Source organism: Xiphophorus maculatus, chromosome 6 (genome assembly GCF_002775205.1).
Source record: "Xiphophorus maculatus strain JP 163 A chromosome 6, X_maculatus-5.0-male, whole genome shotgun sequence".
NCBI classification, from domain to species: Eukaryota; Metazoa; Chordata; class Actinopteri; order Cyprinodontiformes; family Poeciliidae; genus Xiphophorus; species Xiphophorus maculatus.
The window spans coordinates 23,904,014-23,919,289 of NC_036448.1; the positions used below are offsets into that span (position 1 = coordinate 23,904,014).

General features: G+C 35.9%; 2 protein-coding genes and 3 non-coding genes across 5 annotated transcripts; all 5 read right to left on the minus strand.

Annotated features, from left to right (window-relative positions):
• Nucleotides 1–898: 898 nt before the first annotated feature.
• Nucleotides 899–9,722, minus strand: acadm (acyl-CoA dehydrogenase medium chain). The gene is made up of 12 exons (XM_005815133.2): nucleotides 9,618–9,722; nucleotides 8,451–8,556; nucleotides 7,507–7,604; nucleotides 7,154–7,223; nucleotides 6,290–6,390; nucleotides 5,980–6,060; nucleotides 5,097–5,227; nucleotides 4,889–4,997; nucleotides 4,287–4,427; nucleotides 3,301–3,396; nucleotides 1,920–2,168; nucleotides 899–1,699 (listed from the first exon to the last, which is right to left on the minus strand). Exons 1-12 carry the CDS (start codon nucleotides 9,630–9,632, stop codon nucleotides 1,628–1,630), a joined length of 1,269 nt encoding a protein of 422 aa, XP_005815190.1. The 5' UTR covers nucleotides 9,633–9,722; the 3' UTR covers nucleotides 899–1,627.
• A 698-nt stretch (nucleotides 9,723–10,420) lies between these two features.
• On the minus strand, nucleotides 10,421–14,430 carry rps8 (ribosomal protein S8). The gene is made up of 6 exons (XM_005815134.2): nucleotides 14,358–14,430; nucleotides 13,466–13,572; nucleotides 13,147–13,246; nucleotides 12,785–12,960; nucleotides 11,705–11,834; nucleotides 10,421–10,579 (listed from the first exon to the last, which is right to left on the minus strand). The coding sequence occupies exons 1-6, from the start codon at nucleotides 14,359–14,361 to the stop codon at nucleotides 10,470–10,472; spliced, it is 627 nt and encodes a 208-aa protein (XP_005815191.1). The 5' UTR covers nucleotides 14,362–14,430; the 3' UTR covers nucleotides 10,421–10,469.
• Nucleotides 11,926–11,994, minus strand: LOC111609009. Its single transcript, XR_002752972.1, has one exon. It is a non-coding gene; the product is annotated as a small nucleolar RNA SNORD38 (small nucleolar RNA).
• Nucleotides 13,046–13,113, minus strand: LOC111609010. The gene has a single exon (XR_002752973.1). It is a non-coding gene; the product is annotated as a small nucleolar RNA SNORD38 (small nucleolar RNA).
• LOC111609011 lies at nucleotides 13,321–13,429 on the minus strand. The gene has a single exon (XR_002752974.1). It is a non-coding gene; the product is annotated as a small nucleolar RNA SNORD46 (small nucleolar RNA).
• Nucleotides 14,431–15,276: the final 846 nt, after the last annotated feature.

Genomic DNA, 15,276 nt, shown 5'->3' on the forward strand with positions numbered 1-15,276 from the left:
CGTGGCATATGGTCAAGATGCGACAGAGCTTGGAGGAAATGACAGCTTTGGCACAGGAGAGCATGAAGACAGCACAACAGAACCAGAAAAGATGGTATGACCAGAAATCTAAGGAGAGGGTCCTGAAACCAGGCCAGCAGGTCCTATTGCTGCTACCAACCTCAGATAACAAGCTGCTTGCCAAGTGGCATGACCCATATGAAGTGACTCAACAAGTGGGTAAGGTTACATATGATCTGTTTATGCCTGACAGAGTGAAAAAACATCAGACATTTCATGAGAATTTGCTGAAAGAATTCCAGGTGCGTCAGAGACCAGTGCAGCAGCTCTTGATTTGTGAGGTTCAAGATGAAAAGGTGATAAAGTTTTTGCCCTCTAATGAAACACAGCTGTGTGGCTGCTGCTGAGACCTTAGCCCTGCCTGTGTGTGTGTTAAATATTGGTGAATAAACACCCAGTGGGTCTGCACCGTCTCTCTGCCTCAAGACTCCGACTTCATCCAGCCGCTAAGGGCCATTCTAACATCTCCAGTCAATATAGATGCATCAGTATTGCACGTGTGCATGTGTGTGGTAAAATAGGGTTCATAGCTGCAAGGAAACGTATACAATTGGACTTTTTTTTAACCTTTTTTTACCCTTCAACCTGACTGCTGGGTCAAATTGACCCAAACAGTATCAGATTGAAAATGAACCATTTTCAATTTATATGAAGAGTGCACCTATTAAGACAAATAGAAAAAGTTTCATGCAGAAAAAATACTTCCAACTATTTAAAAAAATACATTTTACTGTAAAACGGGTCAATTTGACCCGCAACATAACAGGAGGATTAAGGGAAAAGAAACAGACTAATTGTTTTCTTAAAATGAATTTGCAGAAATAAAAAAAGTCAAAGATCCTTTTGAGCAGAAGTGTAATAATGTAGTTGATGGCAAACAGGCTCAGAAAACATTGTTACAGTACAGAATTACATCCTGGAGAAGTCTGAAGAAATCTGACTGTAAAACTGTTTTAATCTCATTTTAAATTTTAAAACAGGCAAAATATTATTGACAAGATAAAAAAGCTGCATTTTAGACATGCAAAACAGACTTCTAAACATCTTTCTACACATTCTGTTCCAACTGAAAGTTATTTTACAAATTTGATCTTAAAGTCAGACGGATGTTCAAGGCAAAATATGGCAAAAATATTGAGCAAGATTATGATTAAAAGGCTGAAGATGTGAGCGACAATAAATCTTTACAGAAAACTGGATCTGAGTCACTGATGCACAAGATTAACAGCAGCTTTAGTTCAATAACTGATCAATGCTTAAAGATGCATTTCTGATAAAAACTATAAGCAGTTAAACTGTTCGCTGGAGAAATTATATTTTTTACAGTCTTATGTTATTTTGGGCTTGGAAACGAGTTTTAATCGTCACATTTAAAGTGGTTTTCATCGTTTGAATCAGCAGAATCAGGACCTGGTGACTCAGATTAATGATCCGAATTGTTCGTTAAGGCAGAAAACATTGGAGCTGCATCCCGGGTCAGCGGCCGGGTCCGTTTTACAGAAACGCGTTATGTACAGGAGCTACAGGCTAACGGCAAATCACTGAGGATGAGGACGGATGATCTTCTTCACTTCTTGAATCTTCCCAGGTGTTCTCTGGCGATAATGAGCCTCTGGATTTGAGCCGTGCCTTCATAGATCTACAGATAAAATAAATCAGAGCTGTTTTAGACTGTTGGTAGTGAATAAATCAATCAATTAACTTTATTTATATTGAACATTTCAGCAACAAGGCAGTTCAAAGTGCCTTACATTATAAAAACACAAAAATACAAAGAAACAAAAGAAGCCAGACAGTAAACCAGTAAAAGGAACTCAGTGTTTTGTCAGTTTTATTCTAAATGAAGCGATCTTCCTCACCTGGTAGATCTTGGCGTCCCTCATCAGCTTCTCCACCGGGTATTCGCTGTTAAAGCCGTTTCCTCCAAAGATCTGGACGGCGTCGGCGGCCACCTGGTTGGCGATGTCTCCGGCGAAGGCCTTGGCGATGGAGGCGTAGTAGGTGTTCTTGCGGCCCTGGTCCACTTCCCAGGCGGATCGCTGGTACCCCATCCGGGCCAGCTCCACCTTCATGGCCATCTCAGCCAGGAGGAACGACACGGCCTGGTGCTGCCGAACAAAAACACAGACACCATAACCATCCTGGTAGAAAGGCTTCAGCAGAAATACAACCCAAGTTTATTAGCCATTTGCTTTAGTTAATGTACTGTTACGGAAGAGGATTAGGGCCAAGAAGCTGACTTCTTCCTCAGTTTCAGAATATTTCACATTGTTTATGCATCATCAGACAAATCTAGTCTTAAAACTTAAATCAACCAAACAAATTTGGGACAATATTTCGATGTAGATAAAGTGCAGATTTACAAATCCTATAACAAGGAGGAAATGTAATTATCTTTATATGCAAACAACATAACAGATATAAATCAAAGAATATTTGCTTATTAATTTGGATTTTGATATAGATTCACACAGAATCTGGGGGAAAAAATTTGGAAAGAAAAAAAAAAAACAAGTCAATTCTGGAAAAAAAAGTCCACAATCTGAGATTAAAGTCAGAATTCTTAGGAAAAAATCCATCAAAATTCTGGTAAAACAAAAATTATTCTGAGAAAAAATAAAAAATAAACCAAAATCACAGGAAAAAAGGAATTCTGACATAAAAAGTCTAAATTCTGAGATTAAAATCATATAAAATGTAAAAAAAAAATGTGTTTGTCCTAATCTTCTTCCATAAACAACTTATTAGTTCCCAAGTTCCATTTCTTTAGTTTTATGCTCAAGGCGCCACCTAGTGGTGGAAAAGGAGACTAAAAGTGAGGCCTGGGCTTTATCCAATAAAACTATGATTCACCGTTTCCATGAGACTCGGCACAGCAAAAGGTCAGATTCTACACTGTGGTTTACGTTTCGGATCGCAGCTGCATCCTTTCAGAGGAATAGTCACATCACAAACTGCATATTTTAAGCGAAAATTATTTATTTTTTCTGGTGTGCCATATTCATTTACTCTCCCTCAGTAACAGAAGAGTTTTTGTTGTTTTTTTTAACTAGAATATTCTCTGGAGTCTTGGCTTTATTTTGATAAATAATCCAAATAATTTCATTTTGGGGAGGTTATTTCAAGCAGAAATGTTGTAAAAGGAGTTAAATATACCATTGTGTCATAGTTTGAATTGACGACATTGTAGCTAAAAATGATGCGACACATTAACACCCCATCCTGGACGTTCAAACTAACCTCAGCAATAACTTTGCCAAAGGTTTTCCTCTCCAAGGCGTAGTTGGTGGCTTCGTCCAGAGCCCTCTGGGCCAGGCCTGTTGCTCCGGCTGCCACCTGAATTAAAGTCACTTTAATTAACAGAACGAAACATAAATACATTTAAATCTGGAATATTTGAGACAGAACATGGGAAACATTTGATCACCTCAATTATTATGTACTGCGGACATTTACTCGTTTGATTTAATGGTACCGTTTTGACAAAAGCAAACATAAAGCAAAACCAAAAGATTTTTGTGACACAAAGGAAAGTTATGTAAATTTCATATAAAGTGAATGCTAGAGAACATGCTGTTTATTCAAATATTGAAACTAAAGGACTTGATTTATTTAAAAATGCTATTAGATATGTTTAAAGCTAGAAAATATTACTGACAGTTAGTTTAGAAAAGGTATTTTTCTCAAGCTCAAGAGATAAAAATAAGAAATAAATTTAAAGGTAAAACTGTGAACTAGTTTAAAACAAATGTGCATTTCGATGGACGGATTAAAATTATGGAGCAATTTAGATGAAGAGATGAAAAAGTGCTTTACTGTGAATCAAATCAAAACATTTTACAAGAAAAATTATTAAGTCTTATAGATTTCTATGAGTAGATTATGAGGAGAATGATAGATTGTTTGCAACTTAGATTGTTGATTTAATGTTTACGGCTCAGAAAATGTATTTTATTATTGAAGAGGCAGATTTTTACAAGATTTATTTCTTCTTCCTGCTCTCTTTTCACTTGTTTGCAGTAAATGTTGTAAGAGAATGTTTGTGAATTAATGATGAAATTTGTTAAATATAATGAATAAACTGATTAAGATCTAGAAAAACATATCCATGCATTTATTGTCTGTATTGTGTTTTTATGGTGAGAAGCTGTCATATCTCCATTCTTCAAAATAAACCTGATTTGCTGTGATATTTCTGCAATGCTGGAAACATCTGGAGCTCTTACTGGTGGTCTGGTGTTGTCAAAGGCCCCCATAGCGATTTTGAACCCGGCTCCCTCTCCGATCAGAACGTTCTCCTTCGGTATCCTGACGTCCTCGAACGTGATGCCTCTGGTGTCCGAGCATTTCTGACCCATATTCATCTCCTGGAAGGACAACACGGGTCAGAAAACGCCTCGAGCACGAACCGTCGTGGCTGGCCTGAAGATATTTACTGTTTATCGTTAACATCGCTAAATTAATGTAGTTTTATTTACAGAGACGCTCACAGCTTTATTAAGATTCCCTGCTTACCAGGGTATCTGCAGGTTTCACCAACTCAGGTTTAGGAATTTTTAAGACCATAATGAATGAAATTTAAAACTTGTATCACGAGAGAAATGTACAAAAGAAAATCGTATATTTTACATAGTAGTAGTGCCAAGATTTATGCACACAATGAATGTAGCATCTTATGGATTAGAAATAGAAGTGAGCTTTTAAGACCTTAATTACATGAATTAAAGAGATTTTAAGGCCTTAATTTGAGATAGATTCATTTATGATTTTCAAGGTTTTAATTTTGGATACTTTGAAGACTTTAAATATGTTTGAACACCCTTCTTACCTTCCTTCCGATCTGAATCCCTGGAGTATCCGCTTCCACGATGAAGCCAGTGAAAGCTTTGCTGGTTGGACATTTGGGATCAGGATTGGTGCGAGCAAGGAGGAAGTACCTGAGGACAGAAGAGACAAATAACATGTTGTCTACCAATACTGCAGCCACATAACCCCCAATGAGCGAAAGAAGACAGCAGCTGGGCGTAGATACACACCAGTTAGCTTTCCCTCCGTTGGTAATCCACATCTTCTGGCCGTTAACGACGTACTCGTCTCCCACCTTCTCGGCTCGGGTCTTTAGTCCGGCCACATCAGAACCGGCTCCGGGTTCAGTGACGCAGTACGCCTGTGGAGGAGAAACGAGAAGCGTCACAACTCTGAACGACAAACAGAAAAAAATTTCATTTTTTTTATGTTGCCTAAATTAAAAAGCCATAACTTAGATTTTTTTTCAAACCGCAGGAAGTGGAAGAAAATGGTCACATTTCTGTATGTTGTGAAAATTACCTCCTTATATTTACTCTTAAATTGTACTAAATTTTGACTTTGTTTTAACTCCTCGATTAACTTGTTCCATAATTTTACACCATGAATTGAAATATAAAAGCTCTTTCTTGCATATACTACAAATCCTTCGGGTTGAGAAACCCCATGAGTTAAATCTCCTTCTCTTTCAAAAAAACATCTCTGTTTGTGCTCAGGTAACGGTTTATTTGATAAACATAATTTGAACAATTTTGAATTCCACCAGATCTTCAATGCTTAAAAATAAACAGTGTGGAGTCAAAATGGTGGATGAAACAGGAACGATTGCCAGTATTTCAGATATTACAGAAAACTAATCAATAATTATCTATAAGCCACATCGTCCAGAATGTATTAAAAACATTCTTTTAATACTAATTTGCTCTAATTTGAAATGTCGTGTATTAAAAAAATCATCATAATTAACAGGAATAAATTATTTCAAACATTTAGTGTGTAATAATTTGTTTCACTTGGTGATAAAAGTTTCTGAAATAAATGGACTTTTCAGTAATATTCCAAACTATTCAATGTTTAGACTAAAACTAGCAGTTTGTCTTGTACTGAACTTACACACATCAGCGGCTCCTCCGTCATCCTTCCCAGGTATTTCTTCTTCTGCTCCTCATTTCCAGCAAGAATTACAGGCATTTGCTGCAAAGTGCAAACAATAAGTTGATTAATACGGAGCTTCTCCTTATGATTGATGATGTGGAAAAACTATCAGGAAGGAAGTTAGGAGACATAAAATCTGTTTTGAAGCAATAAACTTAAATCTCTTAAATAATATTTGAATAAAATTCATTAAATAAATAATTTCTGCTCTGTCACTAGCTGCTCTCCTGTCCTGATGACGTCGTTATGGATGCGTTACTTTACTTACTCCCAGAGAGTTTGCCTCGATGGCCGTCTGCATCCCAGTGCAGGCGTAGGCCAGCTCCTCTGTGATCAGGCAGGCGTCAAAGATCGACAGGCCCATTCCACCTTAAAGGAAAAACTCAACATTTAAGAGAAACGGAAGAATAAACCTCACATTTAGATTTGGGTCAATAATCAGAATATACATTATTGATCCCCAAGGGAAAGTGATTATTTGCTGACAATCTACTCCCATCCAAATAGATATAAATTAGCAAATACAAGCCATTAGTGATATAAAATTTATAACATGTGAAATTATAATTTAAATATGACCTAAATGTGAAATAAATAAAAAAGAGAAGTGAATATATCATAAATGTTGATGTGCATCTACTGATTTATTAGGAGTTTATTAAGATATATTTGACACTATAACTGGCCTAATTAAAAACCAACTAATTATTTCACCCAGGAGCCTTTTATGAATAAAAATAAGTCTTAAAAAAAGACTAAATATGATCTGTTTTATTTATGTTTTTAACATTTTTGTTCATTTATCTGTACAGCAGAGATTTGCCTACAAATCTTGCATTCAGAGAACAATCAAATATTTCATATCAAACTATTCATGCTCTTTATGAAGCGTTAAAACGGGACAAAATTCAATAAATAAACAGATTATTAAATCATCAAATGTACCATAAAATAATTTATTTAATAACCCATTATTGAGTCACCATTAAATCATTAAAATGTAAATTTAAAACATCTTTTACAGATAATTAAATGTGCATTTATTTAATTATCTGCATCTGTTATTATAAGATCCTGACAATTAAAAAAAGATTGGATATTATAGAAATGCATTAAATTAGTAATGGCTTACCGTACTGCTGTGGGATGTGACTGTTGATCAGGCCGAGCTCCCAGGCCTTCTTGATGATGGGGACTGGATACTGGGAGAAAAAATTAAGGTCAATTAAACATTAAACTTAAACATTTGGCTTCCTAAGACCTACATTTGATTAGATTTAAATCCATTTTCTATTTCCAAATAATAAAGCTATGTTTTATAATATTAAACCAACCACTATTATACCATTGGTATTTAAATTCGGCTTCATATCTTTAGGAAATTTGAACAACTGAAGGGTATAAAGATTAAAGTTTTTCTGTAAAACTACACTTTAAAAGAAAGTATTCAGCCGTATATTTGAGCCTCTTGTTTTCTGAACATACTTCACCACTTCTGTCATAAGCAGCTGCCACAGGAATCATCTCTTCTCGAGCGAAGCGCCTCGCCAGCTGCTGGAACTCCTTCTGCTGATCCGTCAGCTCTGTTCAAAAAACAACAGAAAAAAATTTAAGACAGAATTCACTCATTCACTACAAATAGATACACTTTTATTGTTTTCCAAAACATGTTGGTATGACTCAAACAAAACTCATTTATAAAGGAGCCTAGCAAGGACAAATGTTTATGAGTGAATCTTTCAGGAGGAAATTAGGTTTTGTTCTAATATCTGATTCTTGGGTAAAACCACTAAAAAACAAGGCTGCAGTTTGTTTCTGAAGAAAATTAGTTTATTTATAATAAATAAATAATCAAAACAGCTTTCTTTCAGCATTTATGTCCATCAGTGTGTGTAAAAAAGCATTGGAGGGGTGGTGAAAGAGGTCAGAAACCACAGAGATGCACCGATCCAATATTATATCTGTATTGGTCCTGTAGTAAAAAAAATAATTCTAGATTGGGTATCTGTGACGATGATCCCAATAGATGAGGGCAGATCTATTCAGTATAATTCTATGCTTTATTAGTTATTTCACATTATATTTAGAATTCCTAATTGCACTTTCTGAACCACTTGAAAGAAGATTTGTTGTAGTTTGGTTTTACAGGTTTGACCAAAGTAGTCAACCTGTTTTTGTCAGTGTCAGTTTCTTTATTATTTCCTTTATATTGGCTGTTATACTCTAATTGCACTTACTGGAAAATTTAAGTTGTTTTTATATGTTTGTCCAAACTTGTGAAACTATTAGTGTATTTAAATGTGCTGTGCTGGTGCAGAATTATCATTTAAATGTGTAAACTGATGACTATGTTTAAAAAAGGAAAAGTCAGTAAGGCACAATTTTCTGTATTCACATATTGCTTATCGTCTTGTTTTCCTCCGACTCACCGAATGAGTAGCCAGGAGCTCCTGCATGGCTGCTGGAAGCTGCAGCGGCTGCAGCAGCACCGGAGCTCTGCAGACGAATCCCAGAGCGAAGGCTGGCTCTGAACACCTGCATGGAGGGCAAAGGTCATCATAGCACCTTTCAGCAACAAGGCATTTCAAAGTGCTTTACATCATAAAAAACACAAAATGCAAAGTCGTAGAAACACAGTGAACAATTGAAACATTACACTTTACCGTCGCAACATCAGATTGTTGATTAATGTTTCATTGATTACGTTTCAAAAGCAACTCTGGACAGTTAGGTTTTTAGTCTAGATCTAAAGGAAGTTATTGTTTCGGCTGTTTTGTAGTTTTCTGGAAGTTTGTTCCAGATTTGCATGAATATTATACATATATATAATATTCACAGAACCTTTGTCATCATCTTATTGTGTCTACTTACTGTTTGGCAGATTAACAGTTAGGTAAACATTGTGTTTACATATTACATGCTCTGGATTCAGATAAAATTGTTCTCCTTTGAATAAAATATAAGAAAAAATAATTTATTGCCCAGCAGAGGGGAAATTCAGGTGTACCAACAGCAAGTTAGAGGAAAATGGAAGAACGTAGTTACACCAAGTAAAAAAATATAAAGACACTGAAAGTTTAGAGCAAGTTTATAAGAAAAATAATACTGTAGTTATTAAAAACAACATACTGAAAAGGGGTTATGAACGACAAAAACCATCCAAATACATTTAACAGAAACTAAAAGGTATTCCAGTCTGTTTACTCAGACCAGGTTTCAGTTTAAGTCGGTTAGTCTTTTCTAATATTTCTCCTGCTCCTTGAAATGGACCTTTAGATTACAGATATTTACACAGGATGCTAAAGCTAATGCTAGAAACTCAGGCACGGATTCGGGTCTGCTGTTAAAGATCCAGGAGATGCTGAAAATCATTCAAATAGTGACTAAAACGTACTTGCAAAAACTCGATAGAAAACTATTTCTGTGTTTTAGCCGTTATAGCAACTTGCTAACTAACATTAGCATGTGACGTAACGGTTCAACTAGCCTCGTTTCCATATACAAACGCACTAATTTAAAGCTTACGTTCACAAATTAACTGGAACTGAATACATAGAAATGTGTCTGCAAATAGCAATTAGAGGAAACAAACGCACCTTGTTGAGCAGCATTGTTGATCCTTCAGCATAAACTGAACCGACTGGACGTTAGCTAACTCTGCTGCAGCAAGTTAGCGTCCTCTCGACCAATCACAGCGACGGAAAAAGGTGACGTGTACAACCTGGCACCTCCAGTGTGACTTTTGTCCCAGTTTTTCCAGCTTATATAATGCAGTTCACCTCTACTGTTTATAGCAGTTTAACGTAACGGAACATTAAAACTGTCTCAGAAGACGTCCTGTAACACAAGTTAAATACAGCAACAGCTCAGAACCTGTTCCGATGAAAACTACGGCAGGTTGGATGGCATTCAGATCAAATACACCAAAATGGAAAACTGAAATATGCTATATAGTGTTGAAAAAGAGGTTTAATATTGCAAAAATACCAAAAGAAGGCTCCAATATTTCTGGTAAATAAACCCTTCAAATTTCTCAAAAAAGAAAACTGCCATGATTCACAAAACAAGGCAAAAATAATAGTCAATATGATCAAAATTAATCTCATTATTTAATGTAGTTAGTTTTAAATATTACCTTACCTGTATAGGGGGAACAAATATTTTTGTAATGAAATAAGATTGCATCTGATGCGTCGTCTTTGCTGGCAAAAAAATAATAATTATGCTCATCAGTTTTTATATCAAGTTCATGAGATTTTTATCAGAAAACATTCACTGTGAAAATAAAACTAGGTCAGGTTTTAATTAAAAGTTCAACATTTTTCCAGATTCTGCAGCAATTAAACAGATTTTATAGGAATTGTTCCCATTTCAAAGAACAAAGAGGGCAGAGATCAGATCAGGTGTGGGACATTTGAGTTTTATTGTTGTATCAAACAGCTGTACATCTATTTGCCTTTCTTGGCCTTGATCTTCCTCAGGTAGAACTCCAGCTCTTTGCCCTCCAGCAGATATCCGTCTGCCCTGCCGCACTGGCCGGGCCTGGAGGCGATGCAAGCTGCAGGAAAACAAGGAAAAACTAAACTGTTAGGAAGAACTAAAGCAAAAATCAGGTAATAAAAATATAAATATGGATTTTAAAAAAATTAAAGATATGTTAATTTACAGTTTTAAAGTTCTAAAAAGTATATACTAAAGCAGTGTAACTTGAACAAGTACTAGAGATAATTAGAACAAATGAAAATAAAGCTGAGGATAAAATAGTATGAGAATAAAGTCATGAAGACAGTCATAATATTACAAAAAGTAGGATGTTACAAGAAGTCGTACGAGAATAAAATCATATTACAAAAATAAAGTTATACAAGAAAAGTCGGAATATTACAAAGTCATAAAATAATAAAATAGTAAAATTACAAAAAGTCGTAATATTACTAGAAGCCATAGAATAAAGTAAGATTACAAAGTCGTACAAGAATAAAATGGTAAAATTCTGAAAAGTCGAATCATGAGAAGTCGTACAAGAATACAGTCGCACGGAAATAAAGTAATATTACAACTTTATTACTTTGTACGAAGTAATACTACAAAAAGTTATAACAGAATACAACTTTTATACAAGTAGAAAAGTCGTATGAGAATAAAGTCGTAACATTACGAGTATAAAATTGTACAAGACATAATATTGCGACTCTTAAGACTTCACTCTCAAAATATTACAACTTTATTGTAATAAAGTTGTATTACTTTATTAGTTTATCCTGGTAATAAGACTTTCTTCTTGTAACTTTATGACGAGAAATTAAGGTGAAGTTGTGATGTTACAACTTTCTACCCGTAATATTATTTTTTTTAGATTTTCATAATATGATCCTTAGACGCCATTGTGAATTTGCTTTAGTGAACATTAAACCCCGGAAAATTGTTTTTTCTGACAGTTTTACCGACCAGTGCTATCAATGTGACTCGCCTATATGCCAAACTAAAAGCAGAATTTCCAAAACAAAGAACATTTCTGACCAAACAATCAGTTTGAAGATGCACAAATATTGAGCACAACTTTAAGAGTGAGTTCTTTATTGAGATTTATAGAATTGTTCCCTTTTTAAAACTTTAATATCATGAAATTCTGTTTTCAGGCTCCTTGTTTAGCTTTTGTAGTGGATGAGAATGTTTGACCTACCGAGAAGTTTTCCCTGCAGGAACTGCTCCTCCAGGAGAGTGCTGATCTTGGCTGTCTTTTTACGCTCTTCGTACTTCTTCTGGATCTTTTTGGACCTTTTCTTATTCAGGATCTCCTCCTCCTCAGGAGTCTGCAGGAGGACAGGAAACAACTTATTAGAATAAGAAATAATCTCTGTAAAAATGAACTCTGCTGATTGTTTTTGGTGCTGCTCTCTCGTCTTTCTCAGAGACTCTGATGTCACCACTTCCATTCAGTAGCAGAACTGGTCAAAGTTATCATCACGGAAAGACTTGATGGAGATTAAAAATACAAATATTATGTAAAGCTGAGATTTTAACAATCCTGATTATCGCTTGTAAACACCTCAAAATGTCAGCTCTTAAAAATTTGTCCATTTCAAAAACTTTTCCAGATGCAAAGTTCAAAATTTCCCAGCAGTTTGTAATTAAATCATGAAAACAGTATCAGATGAAGGACAATTTCACTTTTTCTGACCAATTCAGAGTTCTGTTCAAATGCTAGAAAAACAGACTGAGTTGTATTAAAAAAAAATTCTTCAATTCACATTTTGTGAACATTTGCATCAGTAGTTTGTTTGCAAAATTTAGACAAATGAGGGGCATAAATGAGCCACATATCTTTAACTAAAATGTGGATTCATCTTTGTCACGTTAAATTAAAATTTTTACTTGTTATTTGGATCGTTAATTTTACCACTCTCAACTGGAATGAAAGTATTAATAAATAATACATTTGACTAGATGCAGTTACTGTGTGCAATTTAATGATGCAAATCACTTCTTTATGGGACTTGAAAAAAATGAAAAAATAAATGAGAATTTTTGAGTTTGTGCAGCTGATTGCTTTGTTATGCAGTCAGACATACAGCTGGCTGAAAAGGTAGTAATAACTAGTTCTTATTGTCACTTTAATCATTATCACAACAGTACCACAAACTATTGTGACAAAACGTTAAGTCCAGATCACCCAATCCTATCAAAATGTGAAGTTGGCATCAATTTGCATCTTACACGTTGAACACCATCTTTAAATATAGTTTAAAGGCATGAAATGTACCAGCTTGGCTCCCTTCTTGCGTCCCAGAGGAGTGGCATAGTGCGCCTCATACCACTGTCTGAAGGGAAGGCTGTCGACCAGGACGATGCAGTTTTTCACCAGGGTCTTGGTTCTGACCAGCTCGTTGTTGGAGGCGTTGTAGACCACATCGATGATCCTGGTCTTGCGTGTGCAGCCTGAGCACACAAAGCGAAGCAAAAATCAGACCAAGAAAATCTCACTCTTTGAAATACAAAACTAGTTTTATAGGACTTTTATTTTTTTCTCAGAGTCTTTGGTTTCACCACTTGCACTCAGCAGCAGAACTGACAAAGTTCTCATCATGGAAAGAGGAATTACAGGAAATTTAACGGAACACTCACCCTCAGAGCCCCATGAAAAGTTTCCAACATCCAACCTCAGAGCACGGTACTTCTTGTTCCCACCACGGACCCTCACTGTGTGGATGCGGCGAGCTCCGAGCTGCAACGATTAAACGCTCCATTAAAGCAAACATCATTTCTACAGCAGCAGCAAAACCAAATGTTTATCTCTTCAGCGTGTCAGTGTAACTATGACAAGTCCTACCATTGGTAAGTCCAAAGCTTTGAACCAAAACGGCTCAAACAGGAGCCTACCTAAGGGCAAGTTTTCATCTCTCACGCTGCTCCACATTTAACACAAAATTGTCTCTTCTCTTACCTTTGTGTTTGCAGGTGGACGACCGAGCTCATACTTCCTTTTCTTGTGGTATGGCTTGCGTTTACCGCCGGTCTTGCGGCGTTTGTGCCAGTTGTCCCTTGAGATACCTGGAAAAATGTTTACAAAAATGCATCACATCACAGTTTCTACCACGATACTGATTGAAAATAATCTTATGCTTGAGTGATCAGTTCTCCAAGGTAAGGTTTGTCCGCATTCTGAATTTGGAATCCGCTTATAAGAATTTCATCACGTCACTCAAGCAATTTCAGGTGAACTTAAGATACAGAAACATAAAAACACATTTTGATTCAAATTCTACTTCCTTGAGCACTTTAGGTCTTTGCTGTTAATTGAGACTGAACATATCACATAAAATATCTAAACGTGCATCAGCAAAAATTTCTAACCAGTTAGCCACTAAATAAAAACAATAAAATGTGCATTATCTGCTTTTAAGATCATCATAAGCAGCATGACATGATCTCTGCCAGCGCGCTAGCTTATGCTAACAGCCTTCACTTCAGCTTTACAATGTTTACACATTTAAAGATCAACTTTCACGAACTAAATGAGCATCAAAACTCACACTATCATCTAATAAAGTATGTAAACCAAATTTAGCAGCTCTCTAAACCGTTTACGAGACACACTGCAACTGCAAGAGCTAGCTAGAAATGGGTGATGCGAGCAGCCATCTTGGAGCATTTCACACAGCTACTGAAAATTACATTATAAAACATCATCTATTGCATTTACGAATCAAAGTTCGAGCTAGAAACATTTTAAAATTATTAAGCAGCATTAAGGCGAACCATTTCGATAATATTCCACCGATAAAAAGCGAGATGGACAAGGATTCTGTCTTCGAGCAATGCATGAAAACACGTACCCATTCTCAGGCGCCGGCTAGAAAGAGGAATCGCAAAGGCTCATGGGTAGGTTTGAAGCTTCGACCTCTCGCGATAATTTACGCACTTAGTCCCACGCGTTTAAACGCGGTTAAAAGGTTGTTAAAACGTATCAGTTAAACTATTTCGAAGTAAGCCACCGCACACTTTTACGGAAGAGAAATACGGCGACCGAGGGAAATAATTCTAGCTAATCTCAGATTTTTTAAAGATTTTAATTCAGACTTTCCCGACTTTTCAGAAGTCAGGCCTTTTCTGGCTGAAAAAAGTCATTCTGACTTTTCTTTAAACTCATATTTAGTTTTTTTTTTAAAATTCAAACACTGTATTCCCAAGAGAAAATTAAATGTTATAACTTATATCATCCGAACATCTTCAAAAAGTTGTTGTGGCTGATGATGCTATGGGCAGGAAGAATCTCCAGTAGCAGTCAGTCCTGCAGCAAATCTGAAAAGGCTTCTGACTGAAGACTGTTGCTGTACTTCAGTCTCATGACTGTCACGACATACTAACAGCTAACACCATCAGTTGCTAGCAAGCATTGCTAATCTCTACTCGTATATAAATCTCTGGTCATTTGTTCAGAGAGTGAAGAGTCTGGAATACGATTCTTGCCTATGGACATTACAATGGCTGTAAAACACGTTTGCCAAACAAGATGGCCGCCCGAGATACACTGGATTATTCTGGACTATGAAAACCCCTGGAGCGGATTCCTGAAAAGATTTTCCAAACATTAAATCTTCAAATATTAAATATTTGATTAATCGATCAACTTGATTTATCGCCCAGCCATACCTGATACCTGAAAATATAATTGATAATCTACCATCTGTATTATGATTCGTGAAATTTAGGCTTTTACTCACAAAACTAAAGTTTCAGATATAAAAAATACCT